General features: G+C 38.1%; 1 protein-coding gene across 21 annotated transcripts in view; it reads left to right on the forward strand.

Moving 5' to 3' along the window:
• CAMK2D (calcium/calmodulin dependent protein kinase II delta) overlaps window positions 1-7,745 on the forward strand; it is a 314,090-nt gene extending 306,345 nt beyond the window's left edge. For 17 of the 21 annotated variants that reach the window (XM_058721534.1, XM_058721547.1, XM_058721537.1 and 14 more), the window contains 4 exons: window positions 746-840; window positions 2,853-3,081; window positions 4,525-4,620; window positions 5,783-7,745. In XM_058721534.1, coding sequence (XP_058577517.1) covers window positions 746-840; window positions 2,853-3,081; window positions 4,525-4,591 — 391 coding nt within the window. In that variant the 3' untranslated portion in view covers window positions 4,592-4,620; window positions 5,783-7,745. Of the gene's footprint in view, window positions 1-745; window positions 841-2,852; window positions 3,086-4,524; window positions 4,621-5,782 lie in introns of those variants that run through there. The other 4 variants (XM_058721553.1, XM_058721555.1, XM_058721546.1 and 1 more) reach the window with 2 other exon arrangements.
• Window positions 7,746-14,004: the final 6,259 nt, after the last annotated feature.

A 14,004-nucleotide genomic window follows, 5' to 3' on the forward strand; every position in this document is an offset into this window, starting at 1 on the left:
CTTTCAAATCAATGAATGTAGAAGGTGTCAAAAGTTGTTCCAAAATTATTTAGTTTCAGAGCCAATGTTGATTTTGTAGGACTTGGAGAGTGTATTGGACTCCGACAACTTAAGAGTAAATCACTTCTCGGCCTTTTGGCTAAGATCAAGTGTAAAAAAATAAAAGTAAGATGGGGCGCCTAGGTGGCTCAGCGGGTTAAGCATATGACTTTGGCTCAGGTCATGATTTCACGGTTTGTGAGTTCGGGCTCTGTGCCGACAGCTCGGAGCCTGCAGCCTGCTTGGGATTCTGTGTCTCCCTCTCTCCCTGCCCCTCCCCTGCTTGTGCTCAGGCGCACTCTCTCACGCTCAAAAATAAACATTTAAAAAATTAAAAATAAGAGGAAAAACTGGAGAAAGCCTAGAGAATTCATCCTGGAAATATAAAAAAGCAGAAATTTTAAAAAGGAGACTCCTAAAGAAGTCTAGTTATCATCTGCTGGAACTTGCTGTGTTATCTTGCGCCTATCAGAGTTCCCTGCAAAATGCTTTTATAGCATCTGTTCCTCAACTCACCTTGCCAAGGTCTGTGAAAGAAATTTTATATTTTTATGTTTTTTAAAGACTCTTTCCTTCCAGTGAAAAATAAGAGTTGATAAATAAGATTGGATATGTGTGAAACAAAGTATATTATATTATATAAACAAAACATATTAACCCATGTATTGGTTATTTTCACTATGTTTTTTTTTTTTTCCCCCTACAGAAAAATCTGTGACCCAGGCCTTACTGCTTTTGAACCTGAAGCTTTGGGTAATTTAGTGGAAGGGATGGACTTTCACCGATTCTACTTTGAAAATGGTACATTTATTCTAAATTTAATAACATGCCTTTTGCAATTCCTCTTTGAATTTCTCTTAAATTTATAGCTTTGCTCTATTCTATAATGAGAATTTTCACCTTAGTCCAGTATTTTACATCATAACACTTTTTGTGTTTGAAACTGAAAAAAAAAATGACAAGCTTAAAAGTTTTGGTGTTTTGGAAACTCTTTGATTTTGTATAAAAGGTAATGTTGATGGAACGTACCCCAGCTAAGTCCCAGCAAATGTATATATAAGCTGCAAAATGAATTACCAAAAAAATAAGTTTTCATAAAACATTGTTTATGTACGAAAAAGTAAAAGACACCATAGCATATCAGAATATTTGACATAAAGGGGCGCTTTCAAGCATAGTGCTCATTTTCAAAGTGAAATGTACCTGAAGATGAGTGATCGGGTAAATAAATATTTCAGTTTTCACTATAAGAATTTGAGTGGTCTTAGAGGAAATAGCCACATTTCAGAGATAGTAGCAAAAGAAATTCCTGAGATCCTTGAGATCATCAAAAAAAAGTGTAAACCAGAAATTCCTTTTATCTTTCTTTTCCTTACACCTAAAGACTAGGAATTGTCTTTTGTTTGCATGATACATAGAGTGAATTCATCAAATTAAAGAGGAAGTGTAGCAAGGACTAGAATAATCCAATTCACTTCCAATAATTATAAGCATTGACAGGAATGTCTGCGTGGCATGGGTTTTTAATTTAAAGTATGTTTAATGATTTTTTTTTTTTACATAGTCACTAGGCATTTGCAAGGAAAGAATTATGTGGTAAATTGGCCTTAACAAAGCTTCAGTAAATTTCCTGATTCTCTCATAATGTTTCTTTCAGTTGGTTCTCAAGCGACACCACCTCATCACTAATAAAAGAATAATTAACCCCTTAAATATTTAACTTACTTCAATAGAAACTATATGTCATTACTTACCATAAATACATATTCTTCATAATGGGATATTCTTTTTTATGTGACTGTAGCGTTTAGTAATTTACTCAGATCTTTTCTGAAAATGGGAGAGAGGTTTGCATAACAGGTAAAACAGTTTAACCTGTTTTAGTGATCTAAAGGAATAACATCAGGGGCGCCTGGGTGGCTCAGTTGGTTAATCATCCTGCTTCAGCTCAGGTCATGATCTCAGGATTCTTGAGTTCAAGCCCCTGCATTGTGCTCTCTGTTGTCAGCACAGAGCCCAGTTCAGATCCTCTGTCTCCCTTTCTCTCTTCTTTTCCCTCACTTGCTCTCTCGCTTTCTCTCAAAAATAAATAAAAAGCATTTTAGGAGTATCTGGGTGGCTCAGTGAGTTAAGCATGATACTTGATATATTTCCTTGTCCCATGTATTTCATCAACTAACAAAACGAACAAGACCACAGGGTATCCTCTCAACTGCTCCATGCATCTGGGCCAGGCCCTCTACCTCTCTATTTGTATCATGGCTTTTGTTTTTATTTTATTTTTTTACATTTATTTATTTTTGAGAAACAGAGCGAGACAAAGCGTGAGCTGGGGAGGAGCAGAGAGAGAAGGAGACACAGAATTCGAAGCAGGCTCCAGGCTCTGAGCAAGCGGTCAGCACAGAGCCTGATGCGGGGCTCAAACCCACAAACTGTGAGATCATGACCTGAGCCGAACTCGGAGGCTAAACCGACTGAGCTGCCCAGGTGCCCCAGTATGGCTTTTGTTTTTAACCACTTCCCATTATAAATAAATTTATAAATAAATACACCTCTTCACCTTCAGCTTTGTGTGTCTGAGTTTCCAGAGTGACAACTTCTCTATGAAGGGAAGCAAAGAAAATAATGACTATCTACTTTTGCTCTTTCTTTTTTCCTTTCTCTTTTACTTTGCACAGTGCCAGGGACTCAAAGCAAACAATTAGTAGTTGAATGAATGAATGACATTGCATTCATTGGCCCCAGATGAAGTTACTGGTTTTGGTTTTCTGTATGTAGTAACTAAGTTTTGTTTTCATTTTATTCTCTTTCAGCTTTGTCCAAAAGCAATAAACCAATCCACACTATTATCCTGAACCCCCATGTACACCTGGTAGGTGATGATGCTGCCTGCATAGCGTACATTAGGCTCACACAGTACATGGATGGCAGCGGGATGCCAAAGACAATGCAGTCAGAAGAAACCCGTGTGTGGCACCGCCGGGATGGAAAGTGGCAGAATGTTCATTTTCATCGCTCTGGGTCACCAACAGTACCCATCAAGTAAATATTTCCAGTCTGTCAGCTTCTTTGTTAATATACCCATGGCCAGTGTTTTTTACTTATTCCATTGTTAATGACATGATATAGTGTTGTTTAACACTGGAAGTCAGTTACATCGGTGGGAATGTTTAAGGAGAAATAGATTATAACTGTCTAGAAAGATCAACTAGACCAGCTGTTTGGGGGTTGAAACACATGTATAATAGAAACTGGAGGATACCCCAGCAAGCTGGTTTCTTTTTCTTACATCACATAATACGGCAAACTATTTGTGACTTCATTGTCACAATTGGCAGAGGAGGGTGATGTGGGAGGAAAAAATAAGGAGGTGTTTCTAAAATGACCATTATCATATCAGAACCTTTATACATGATCTACTGGGCTCAGTTAACAGGTATTAGAAGAAATTTATAAACACAGCATTCAAAATACAAGGAACAGGTATTTCAGTGTCTTCCTCACTATGCTACTCTACCTCAGATGTTATGTTTGCTCTTCCAATCAATAAGTAGACAAATATTTCTTGCGCATCTCCTAGGTGATTAACTTATGCCAGATAAAATACAAGGTAAAAGATAATTGTCTTCCAGGAACTTATATTCTAGTTTAGAAATCAACTTATGATTGATACCAAAGAAAAATTATGAGGTTTGCAATCAACTTCAGAGTAGAATGGAATGAATGACCAACGTAACGAACTGTTCACAGTAGTTTAGAAGTATATCTTGCACAGAATATATCATTTAAGACCTTGTCCAAATTCCAAGTGGAATTTGGAGACATAGAGCAAATGGAAGATAGTCCAGGAATATCATAAGAAAAGGACAATGTCAGGATGTTAGCTTTGTATGGTAGAGGATTATGGATAAGGAAGGCTGGCTCCAACTGGAGTAAAGGGGAATATTAATGAGAAATAATGTTGTGTCAGTGAAGGGATGAGATGAAAACAAGAAGGAGAGTTTAGACTCAGAAATTTGACCTAATGTTGGTCTCATTCCAAATTGTCTCACCAGGATCACCTGTTAATATTCAGAAGGGAGTAGGATGGGGAGTCAAGTTTATACAAACAGCCATTCAACTCCAGAGAATCTATCAAAATTTCTCAGTTTAATAATGTACCACAGTGGTTTTCAAAGACCTTCTCTATAGCCTTAATAATTACTTATCACTGTTGGATTTATAAAAAGTAGACAAAGGAAAAATAGATAGCTATGTAATGAAGAGAATGACAAGAGGAATATAATAATGAAGATACCCATGCTTGTGTGTTTTTTACCCCAAAGAGGTACAGCACTAATTGACAGTTAATATGGAAGGGATTACAATCATACAGTACTAGAGGGTAAGGTTTTTCTACAATTCCCTCAAGTGTTTATGGGATAGAGCCTATTTAAGAAAACTTCATTTTACGCCAAGTGGCTTAAATGGGGCTTCTCTTAATAGGCCATCCTGTATTCCAAATGGGAAAGAAAACTTCTCAGGAAGCACCTCTTTGTGGCAAAACATCTAAGGCCTGAAAACCATTCACATATGGGTCTTGTAAGTAACATCCTGCTCCGGGATACTTTGTGAATGGAGCTAATGACTAAAAAGCTGCATGGCTGTTTTTCTTCCCTTTAAGAATATTTTCTTTTGCATTATATTCAATGGAAAATATTAAAGGTCTTTGGAAATTTATAGCACTTTTGCATGAGCTCTTGAGTCTAATGTTTGGCCTCATTTTGTAGCATAACCCTTGTTTTAAAGGTAATAAGCTCTGAGAAGAGCCTTAGCATATGGATGTTGGCATTTTAGAATATCCTGGAGTTCTCGCCTTAAAAGTCCATTATGTCTGGGTCCATTCTCACAACTCTCAATTATCCAGACCTAATTTATAACAAGCTGTAGGATTTTTTGGTGTCCATTTTTCTAGGTAATTCCTGTTAAGCACTTGACTAAGGTTAATTTATAAATTAATTTGCTGTGCCTGACTGAGTATAATGGTATTTGACCATGAGCACAGGCCACAAGAGGAAGTCAAGCTGAAATTTAAAACTCACATAGTAAGTAATTCCAGAGGATAATTGAAAGTTGACTGTAATTAAATTCATGCCTGTGTTGTTTTTTAAGATTTATTTCTTAACTTGGATTAGGATCCAGATATGTGTGGTAATGTTGTGAATATTTTCTCCACTCAAAGCACTGAACCCTATCAGAGCTTTTAAGAAATAGTGCTCCCAGCAGTTGGATTAAAAAAAAAAAAAAAAAAAAAAAAAAACTCCAATTAAATCATTATGTTTCATCTACTTTTGAGGCTATATTCCTTGTTAAATTGACTTCTAGGTTTAACTTTCCAAGGAGCCTAAGAATGATGACAAAAGCTAAGGATGAACTCAAACTTCATTTTAACAAAACATGAATGCTTACAATGCATATTCATATTCAATAATGTGATTGAAGACTGGGTTCCTGTTTTCAGCTTAGCTCTGTGTGGACAAAGTTGACAGAAAATTAATGCTGTTGTTATCTATTTTAATTTTGTTTCTGCTTAACATCGTGTATTTCATCTTTTGCAAGCAAAGATCTCATACACTGTATTTTCAATTAATTTAGCTAAGGTATAAAATTGTACCCTAGTCACATCTTTGGCAAAACAATTTGGCAATATTTTGTAAAACGGTGTAACTTATTTCTCCCTCCCCCCTCCCCCACTTTCTTTCAGCTAAATGTCAACAGTGCCACTTCTGCATTCTCTTGTTCTCAAGGCACCTGGATGGGAACCCTGGGCCGTCCTCTCCTCCTCTTCATGCATGTTTCTGAGTGCATGAAGTTGTGAAGGTCCTACATGTAATGCATATGTGATACATCATCTTGTCATATATTCCTTCCCACACATTGTTTACACTTCAACTAGGAGGATGTTCCATGCAAACTTAAATTACTGTTGGCAAACAATAGAGGGAGGTCAAAAGAAATTCCACAATGTTCCAAATACAACCTATTCGTCAAGTTTCTGTTTATGCCAAGATTTAACAGACTTCAAAATTATTGTTCTCTGAATGACAGTTTGTAAGAGAAACGTAAATTTTTAAAACTCTTTGCTGTTAATCAGTTTTGGCTTGTTTAACAAAAAGAAAAAAAAAGAAAAAAAAAACAAACAGAAAAAAAAACACTTTCAGTTTCCTGGTGTGATCCTGGGATCCTGGTTGAAAGCTTTGTTGCTCTTTAACAATTAAAGTAGGTTGATATGTGAGCAAAATCACTCAAGAATGTGGAAGCGAGATAAAGTCATGCTGTTTTTGCTCAAATCGTAAACTGGAAAAATTCACATAATTTACGAGTGATCACTTTAGTATATACTCACAGTTGTGAATTTGTTGTATTTCCTGTTCCTTTCTCACCTATGTGCTCTGTTTTCTCCATTTGATCTCACTTTTTGCTGTTTGCTTCCTTTTTCTCCATCCTCTTCTGTCTTTTCTCACACACTACTAGACAGAAAGGAAAGTGAAATTTGCATAATGGCAGTAACTAAACTAGCACTATCATCTTTAGGACCCTGAAAACGTTGTCAAGATTTTAAACGTTCTTAATTCTGCTTAGAATCCCTGTGTCCAAACTACAGCCTATGTTGGTGGTATTAGAATTATTTAAACTTAGGTAAAAGCAGGGAGTTCCTAGTTTACCTGAGAGGTGTCTTACTAATTAGGGGACTTGCAAGGACAACACCAAGTTGTAGTGGATCAGGGTTTTGTGCAAAGGCACTTAGTTCTGCCTTGTGGACTGGGCCCCTCCTGCTTCACCACTGGCTAGTTTTCTAAAGTCAGAGAGGTCTGCAAGTGATTTCCATTCTCCTAAGTGTTTAGAACTTGATCTTTGTGGCGTGTGCTTTCTTAGCTTCTCTCTTGTGTCGGTGACATTATCTTCCTGTGAGGAGTTAGGATTTTCCAGTTTAAAAAGAAAAGGGAAATGCCTGGATATTCTTTGTGCTTCTCATTTCTCCTTTGTTTTCTCAACTCCTGTGAGGCAGTTTCTCTTCCCTGAAATGCTTTCTAGTGCATGGTATCTTCATCAGCATTATTTTAACAATAGTAATTCACAATCTTCAGAAGCCTATTTTTAAAGCAGAAGCAAAAAACTAAACAAAAAACAACCCTCCCTCTTTCTCTCATTTCACCTTTCTGTGTTGATTACTAATCACTTTAGATATTGTTGCTAGTGGATGTATGGTAGATGGATTGAAGCTTTTCTGATAATTACACGATTTAAAAATATATATTTAAAATAAATATATACAGTAAATGTATTGAGCCATGTTAACCTGCCAATGAGATCTGTGAAAAGTAATGGCCTCGTTTTTCCCTTTTTGATTTCTTCTACCTTTTTGTGAAGCGGCTATACGTGGCATACATGTATTTTAAAAATAATAGGTATAGTGTTTTTTTTTTACACTTCTAACTTAGCATGTGGTGTTGAAGTATTACCATAGATCAAGTTTGTCTTCCACACTAAGATGTGAGGAAATTGTGATTTGTTCTCTCCACCACAACTGAATTACACATTTATTATCTTCTATCATTTTGAAACACTGCAGTTTACCATGGGACACTGTATATATTTCTTGCCATAATGGTAAATGACTGATTGATATATTTAAGAGTTAATAAATTTGTGATTTCTGCTGACAATGTTTCCATCTTTATTTCTTAAGAAGAGGTACTGTATTGATGCATCCACGATGCTGGCCAGTGCCAGCGACCGTGTGTCCTACCGTGGCCTCATTAATTCATAACAATTTACCTTTGATGCAAAGATGAAATTATTGAGCTGTGCTTCCTTTTAACAATGCACTTGGTAATAATGGCAAGTTAATTTAGTATATATGTCTAAAGTAAGTCTCTCCTAGGAAAATTTTTCTGAGAACAAAGTAGTTAAAAACAAAAATCCTGAAATTGCTGTGTCCTCCCTTCCATCCTTCACTTGGCTGCTAGGATGTTGCTTTTTTAAGCCAACTCTAACTGTATACCATTTCAATGTCGCTTCCAGTCTACAGTAAGCACCTCATCTCCTGCTTACATGTATGCGAGTATACCACCTTTCAATTGACCGCAAACATCACACATCTATTTATGCTGTATTTCACCTAGAACATTCTTCCCCCATTTCTTCAACCTAATTCTTACTCATTCCTAAACATTCAGTTTAGAGTATCACCCACCTGATTGAACTTTCCTCGACCACACTCTAAGCTTGCTCGTTCTCTCAATACCAGCTGTAGTTTGGGTCTGCCTCCCGCCAGCCACATGGTTTCGAAGATACATCTTTGTGTCTTCACTGTGGAGCATAATATCTCTATAGGCAAGAGCTGTATATTCATTTTTTTATCTCTAAACTCAAAGAGGGCCAACAAGGGAGAAGCCATTAATAGTTTTGAACTGTGGCCAAATTGTAAACGGGAACCTCAAGATGCAGTCAACCAGACAATCTTGGGTATCATGCTTACCTCTGTCACTATTGTCTTTGATACTCTGAGCATGCTAACTCTTCCCTCTGAGCTTCTATTTGTAAAATGAGGACAATCATGCCAATCTAATAGGGGTATTTTGAGGACTAGAGATGATGAGTACGAAGTACCAGAGTAATAATTAAATGGTAGCAGCTATAACTATTACAGTTGCTGATATTAATACACTGTCCCCATTCCTTACTCAGGGGAGTATAACACTCTTATTTTATGGGCTGCTGTCTTAATGCTGGTTTACGAATATTGCTAAGGATATATTCATATCGAATCTCAGCAGGAAGATGAGAGATACTGAATAAGGTAGTCATCTAGCCAAAAGCAGGGAAAATGAAGCAAATCAGTTTATTCTAGGAAAACTCTCAAGGAATCTTAATCTTAAGTAACTGAGAGTCTGAATCCTTGTAGAAATAATCATATATAAGGTAGGGGTAAACGTAGATGACACAACATTTGATTTCATTAAATAAAATTCTGATATCTAGAATTCCTTCACTGTTTTCATGGAATCTTTTGTCAGATTTTAAGAAGTGAGAATATATAAAAAGATTATAATAAACAGTATACTAGACCATGTATCCATGATGTGAGCAATAAGCAGGGATAAGCCACCTTGGCTGAGACAGCGGCATGAAGCATTCAGAGTATTCCTACTTTGCCCAAACAAAACCAATTCTCAGAAGTAGGCTGAAATGTTCTCCCATAGACTCCAGTAGGAAACATCGATGAAATTCAGTCTTACCCCGGAAGGATTTATAGTTTTAGAGGCTTTTACTACTTTACAAGTCAAACTCTTCTGGTTTGCCCATAAAAAAGGTTTTTAGCTCTTTGAGGAAAAAAAAAATGTTGCCAACATTTTAAAATCGGAGGTTTCATATCAAAGTCATGATTTCTGGGTTAATTTGAAAACTTGCAAGATTTTGCATCCTGTGTTCATTTGTGGTGACAGAAAAGCCGAAGCCTCTTTTAGAGGAGACTAAGCACTTGGCCTGTCCCCGCCCACAAATGCTCCACTCCTGTCTGCTGCCAGCTCCTGCAGACACTGGAGTTTTAACCCCTTTTTAAAGTCAGCACTTGTACTGACACCTCAGGCTTCAGCAAGCAGGCATGGGTTGCCTGCTGGGTTTACAGAGGGGGTGCTCCTCGTATCCCTGAACCATACTCCTTAGGCAGCTGTCTTCCTAGTAGGTCTCTCCAGCTAAAGTACCCAGAATTATTTAGACTTCATTTTAAGCAAGAAAATGGAGATCCACAAAAATAAACCCAAAGCACAATTTTTTTTCTGAGGTACTATTTGAGATATTAAAGGAAGAACGCGGGCTCTTTTCATGTAAAATAATTTACCCCATTCTCAAAGTCTTGAATGGCCAAGAACTGTCAGGTAATTTTTATTGCCAGGGTTATATAGGCAGCACAGGATAGGTGTGAACTATTTATATAAATCCTAGCAATGTTCTATCTATAACTAGATATTCAGAAACTGCTTTGGGATGCAGGGGTGGCAATTTACCCTAAGGCCAAAGGGCCTGACTCAGCCACTAACACATAATGTAGCCTGAATTTACAAACTCCCTTGCTCCTTCCTCCATTCTCACTCACCTGGAAACCCACAACCAGTTAACATCCATCGGTCTGTGTGAGCCATGCTCATGCTCTGGCTGCTGAATGTGACTGAAGGAAAGTATCCAACACTGCTGACAAGTCCCGCTCTACAATCATGGCCATTCACACCCCTCACAGATCCTCGTGGCTGCCCAGGAATTGTATTTCCCTACCTAGTCCATTTTCTCCCACTCTTCCACGAGTGAGGTCAGACTTTCCTTACCATCTTCCACTTCCAACTCTTCCTTCCCCATCGTCACTCAGTGGAGGACCCCGCTTCCATTTCACCGCAAGAAATGAAGCTGTCTCAGCAGCTCTTTCTACACACCCTGCCTTGTCTCCAGTGGTGAGAATAAAGAGTTTAGGCACCTGCCAAACACCCATCCCCCCCACACACACACCTATTCATAGATGTCTCTCTAGCAACTCTCCCCACTTCATCATTATAAAGCCTTTCCTCCCTGCTAGCTGTCCCCACCGATGCCTACTTCTTCCCTTAGTAGACAGACTCCATGAAAGGGCTGTCCCAACTTGCCATTTGCAGTTTCTCCCTCCCATTCCTCCTGAACCCACTCCAGTTGCCTTTATTGCTCGCAAGTTTTTCCCAGTCTTCTGTGGCCACCCTGTTAATTCCAGGGATCGACTCTCAGTTCTCCTTTTACTTGACCTGTCAAGTTGTCTACCCTCTCCATCTTGAAATATATTTCTCTTGTCTTTTGGACAATACACTTGGCTGATTTTCTTCCTATCATCCTAGATGCCCCTATCCAATCTCTAACTGCTGTCTTTTCATCAACTTGACTTTTAATTTTGGAATTTTTTTTTAGGTCTTCACATACTCCCAGGATAATTAACATGCGATTTCAATGGCTTTAGATTATATTGATTCTCAAGTATATATGTCCAGCCTGGATAACTGCCCTAAACTCTAAACATCGAGATCCAGCCGCCTATTTGAAATCTACAGTGTAGATCCAACAGGCATCTCAAAGTAAAACGTCCAAAACTGAGCTCTTGAGAGTATACCAAAACCTGCTTCCCTCAGTACTTTCCAGATTTCAAGTAATTGCCAACACAATCCTTCCTTTGATCAGGCCAGACATCCTGGTGTCTTTTCTAATTCTTTTCTATTTGAAATTCTTTCACTTTTACCTCCCAAATAGAACCAGAGTGTGACCTCTTCTCACAATGCCTTCTGCCACGTCTCTGGGCCAAATCACCATCATATTCCCTATAGTACCAGACTATCCCCCTCACTGGTCTCTCAGCTTCTATTCTTTTCTCTCTTCTCCTTACTCTTAATGCATCAGCTAGGATGAGCTTGTTATAAGCCAAAACATGTCACTTCTGTGAACAAAACCATCCAATAATTTCCCTTATCACTCAGAGTAAAAATCCAAGTCCTTAGAGTGGCCTTTGTGGTCAAACTAGGTATGGATTTTCCCTTACCCTTCCCACTCACTCTTCTATAAACATGCTAGAAATGTCCCCAACTCAGGGTTTTTGAATTTGCTGTTTACTGTGCCTGGAATACTCAGAGATCCAAGTGGCTATCTTCTTTGCTTTCTTATTTATTTCTTTATATAATTAAGTCACTTTCTTAGTAAAACTTTCCCAGATCATCTCATCCAAGACTTAAAACTTCAGTCCCCTACTGGACACTATGTATTCTTCTTCCTGGATTTTTTTTTCCTTAGCACTTATTATTTAACACATTGTTTTCTTCATTTTATTTATAATCCTCTTCTCCAGTAAAATATACACATGGGCAGGGATTTTTATCTCATATTCATTGATACACCTCTTAGAAAAGTGTCCAGAACAGTGTCTAAAACCTATAAGCTGCTTAATAAATACGTGTAGTTGAACAAAAAAAAATTAATGAACTGCCCTCTTCTTTTACAGTTGGAAAAGCCGAAGCTCCCAGCCCATTTAAAAGTTGGCTCAGTGAAATCCTAGAGGTTATAAATTGCCTACATAATTACTTGGGGGAAAAAAACTGGAATTTTTAGCATCTGTGCACAAATTTGGAAATTTTTAGGCACAAAGAACAGAAAACTTAATTTCAAACATCTTAAATAATAAGAAAATACATTATTTTACAGAAAAAAAAAAAGATAGATGAGTGAGATCCAGTGTTGTTAGCTCCAGTGATCAACAACATAAAAAAAGAACTAGGTTCTACCCATTTTTTTTATCTTGCCCTTTCTAGAGCATAAACTTTGTACTCCAGGTGAAGAGACCTAATGGTCCCAAAATGCAGGACTTGGTTCCTAGTGTCACATCCACACAGGAGAACATCCAATGGAAGGGATCATACCCTCTCTCTTCCATTCCCCACCCCCCGCCCCCAGCAAAGACACATTTCCTAGTAGCCCAGTTGGTCCAGAACTGGCCCAACTGCCATATCCTATTCACCTTAGCCTGATTTAGGGACTAAAACTGGAGCTATGAGTAGGCCACCTTTCTTTATGGGTGGTCACGGAAGGATGGATATCTGGACAGAGACCAGTTTGCGTTGCCCCCTTTTTTTTTTTTAACAAAAGATTTTGGGAACCAACATTGTCCAGTATAGTAAGTATAAATTTGTTTTTATTGTCCCCTATAAAGCTGCTATTTTGTGCATGTCCTGAGAGGGATGGAAATATATGAGAGAATAAAGCATAGTCTCCAAACTCTACATCTCACCCACTGGTACATTTACTTGTGTTGTGTGTTCCTGATTTGCCCAGTCAGTTAAGTGCTGGAGAGTGCTTTCAGCACATAAGTCTTGGGGACTAGGAAAGTTTAATCATTTCACTCCAATTGAATTTCTTCCAGGAACTCTGGTCCCAAGCAGGGCCCATTAAACCACAATTACATCCTGCCTCTTTCAGATACCCCCCTTGCCCTGCCTGAAATTCAATAATTTAAAAAAAAAAAAAAACAAAGTGAAAATAAGATAAAAAGGGAGAGGGAGGCAAACCATAAGAGACTTTTAAATACAGAGAACAAGCAGGGTGTTTGGCTGGGGGGATGGGCTAAATAGGTGATGAACATTAAGGAGGGCACTTGCTGGGAGGAGCACTGGGTGTTTTATGTAAGTGATGAATCACTTGGGTTTAAATAGAATTTTATTTATTTATTGCATTTTTATTTTACTTTTGAGAGAGAGACAGTGTGTGAGTGGGGGAGGGCTAGAGAGAGAGGGAGACAGAATCTGAAGTAGGCTCCAGGCTCTGAGCTGTCAGCGCAGAGTCTGACGTGGGGCTTGAACTCACAGACTGCAAGATCATGACCTGAGCCGAAGGGACGCCCAACTGACAGAGCCACCCAGGCACCCCGAAATAGAATTTTAAAAATTAAAAAAAAAAAAAAAGTGAAGACTACTTGGTGCCCAAAACCACATTTACTGGTTAATCTTCTTCAGTTCTGCTTTTCTTTTCTTATTACTTTAAATAAAGTTAGGAAAATGGGGGAGACTGTTACAACTAAGTAAACATCAACGATCTTGTTCACCATCCACCCACTTGATACTGCCTGGCAAAGTGAACAAAAGAACAAGCAATTCGTCTATATAACCTGTTCCCTCATGGTCTGAAGCAACAATTTGCTGCTGTGTGGGAGGAAGTGTTTAGCTAACTGATTTGTGATTAAGTGGTTTTATGTGTACAAGGCTCCTTTTTGTATCATTGTTACAAATATATGTGACTCAGAGACATCTACTGAAGATGAGGCTGGTTAATCACCAGTCTTTTTTAAGAAAAGTCTTAACTCTCAGAATTAAACTTCCTCTCATATTTGCTTTTTTTAATATTTTCATGATAGCCCTTTCACCCCAAGCA

Source organism: Neofelis nebulosa, chromosome 3, assembly GCF_028018385.1.
Source record: "Neofelis nebulosa isolate mNeoNeb1 chromosome 3, mNeoNeb1.pri, whole genome shotgun sequence".
NCBI classification, from domain to species: domain Eukaryota; kingdom Metazoa; phylum Chordata; class Mammalia; order Carnivora; family Felidae; genus Neofelis; species Neofelis nebulosa.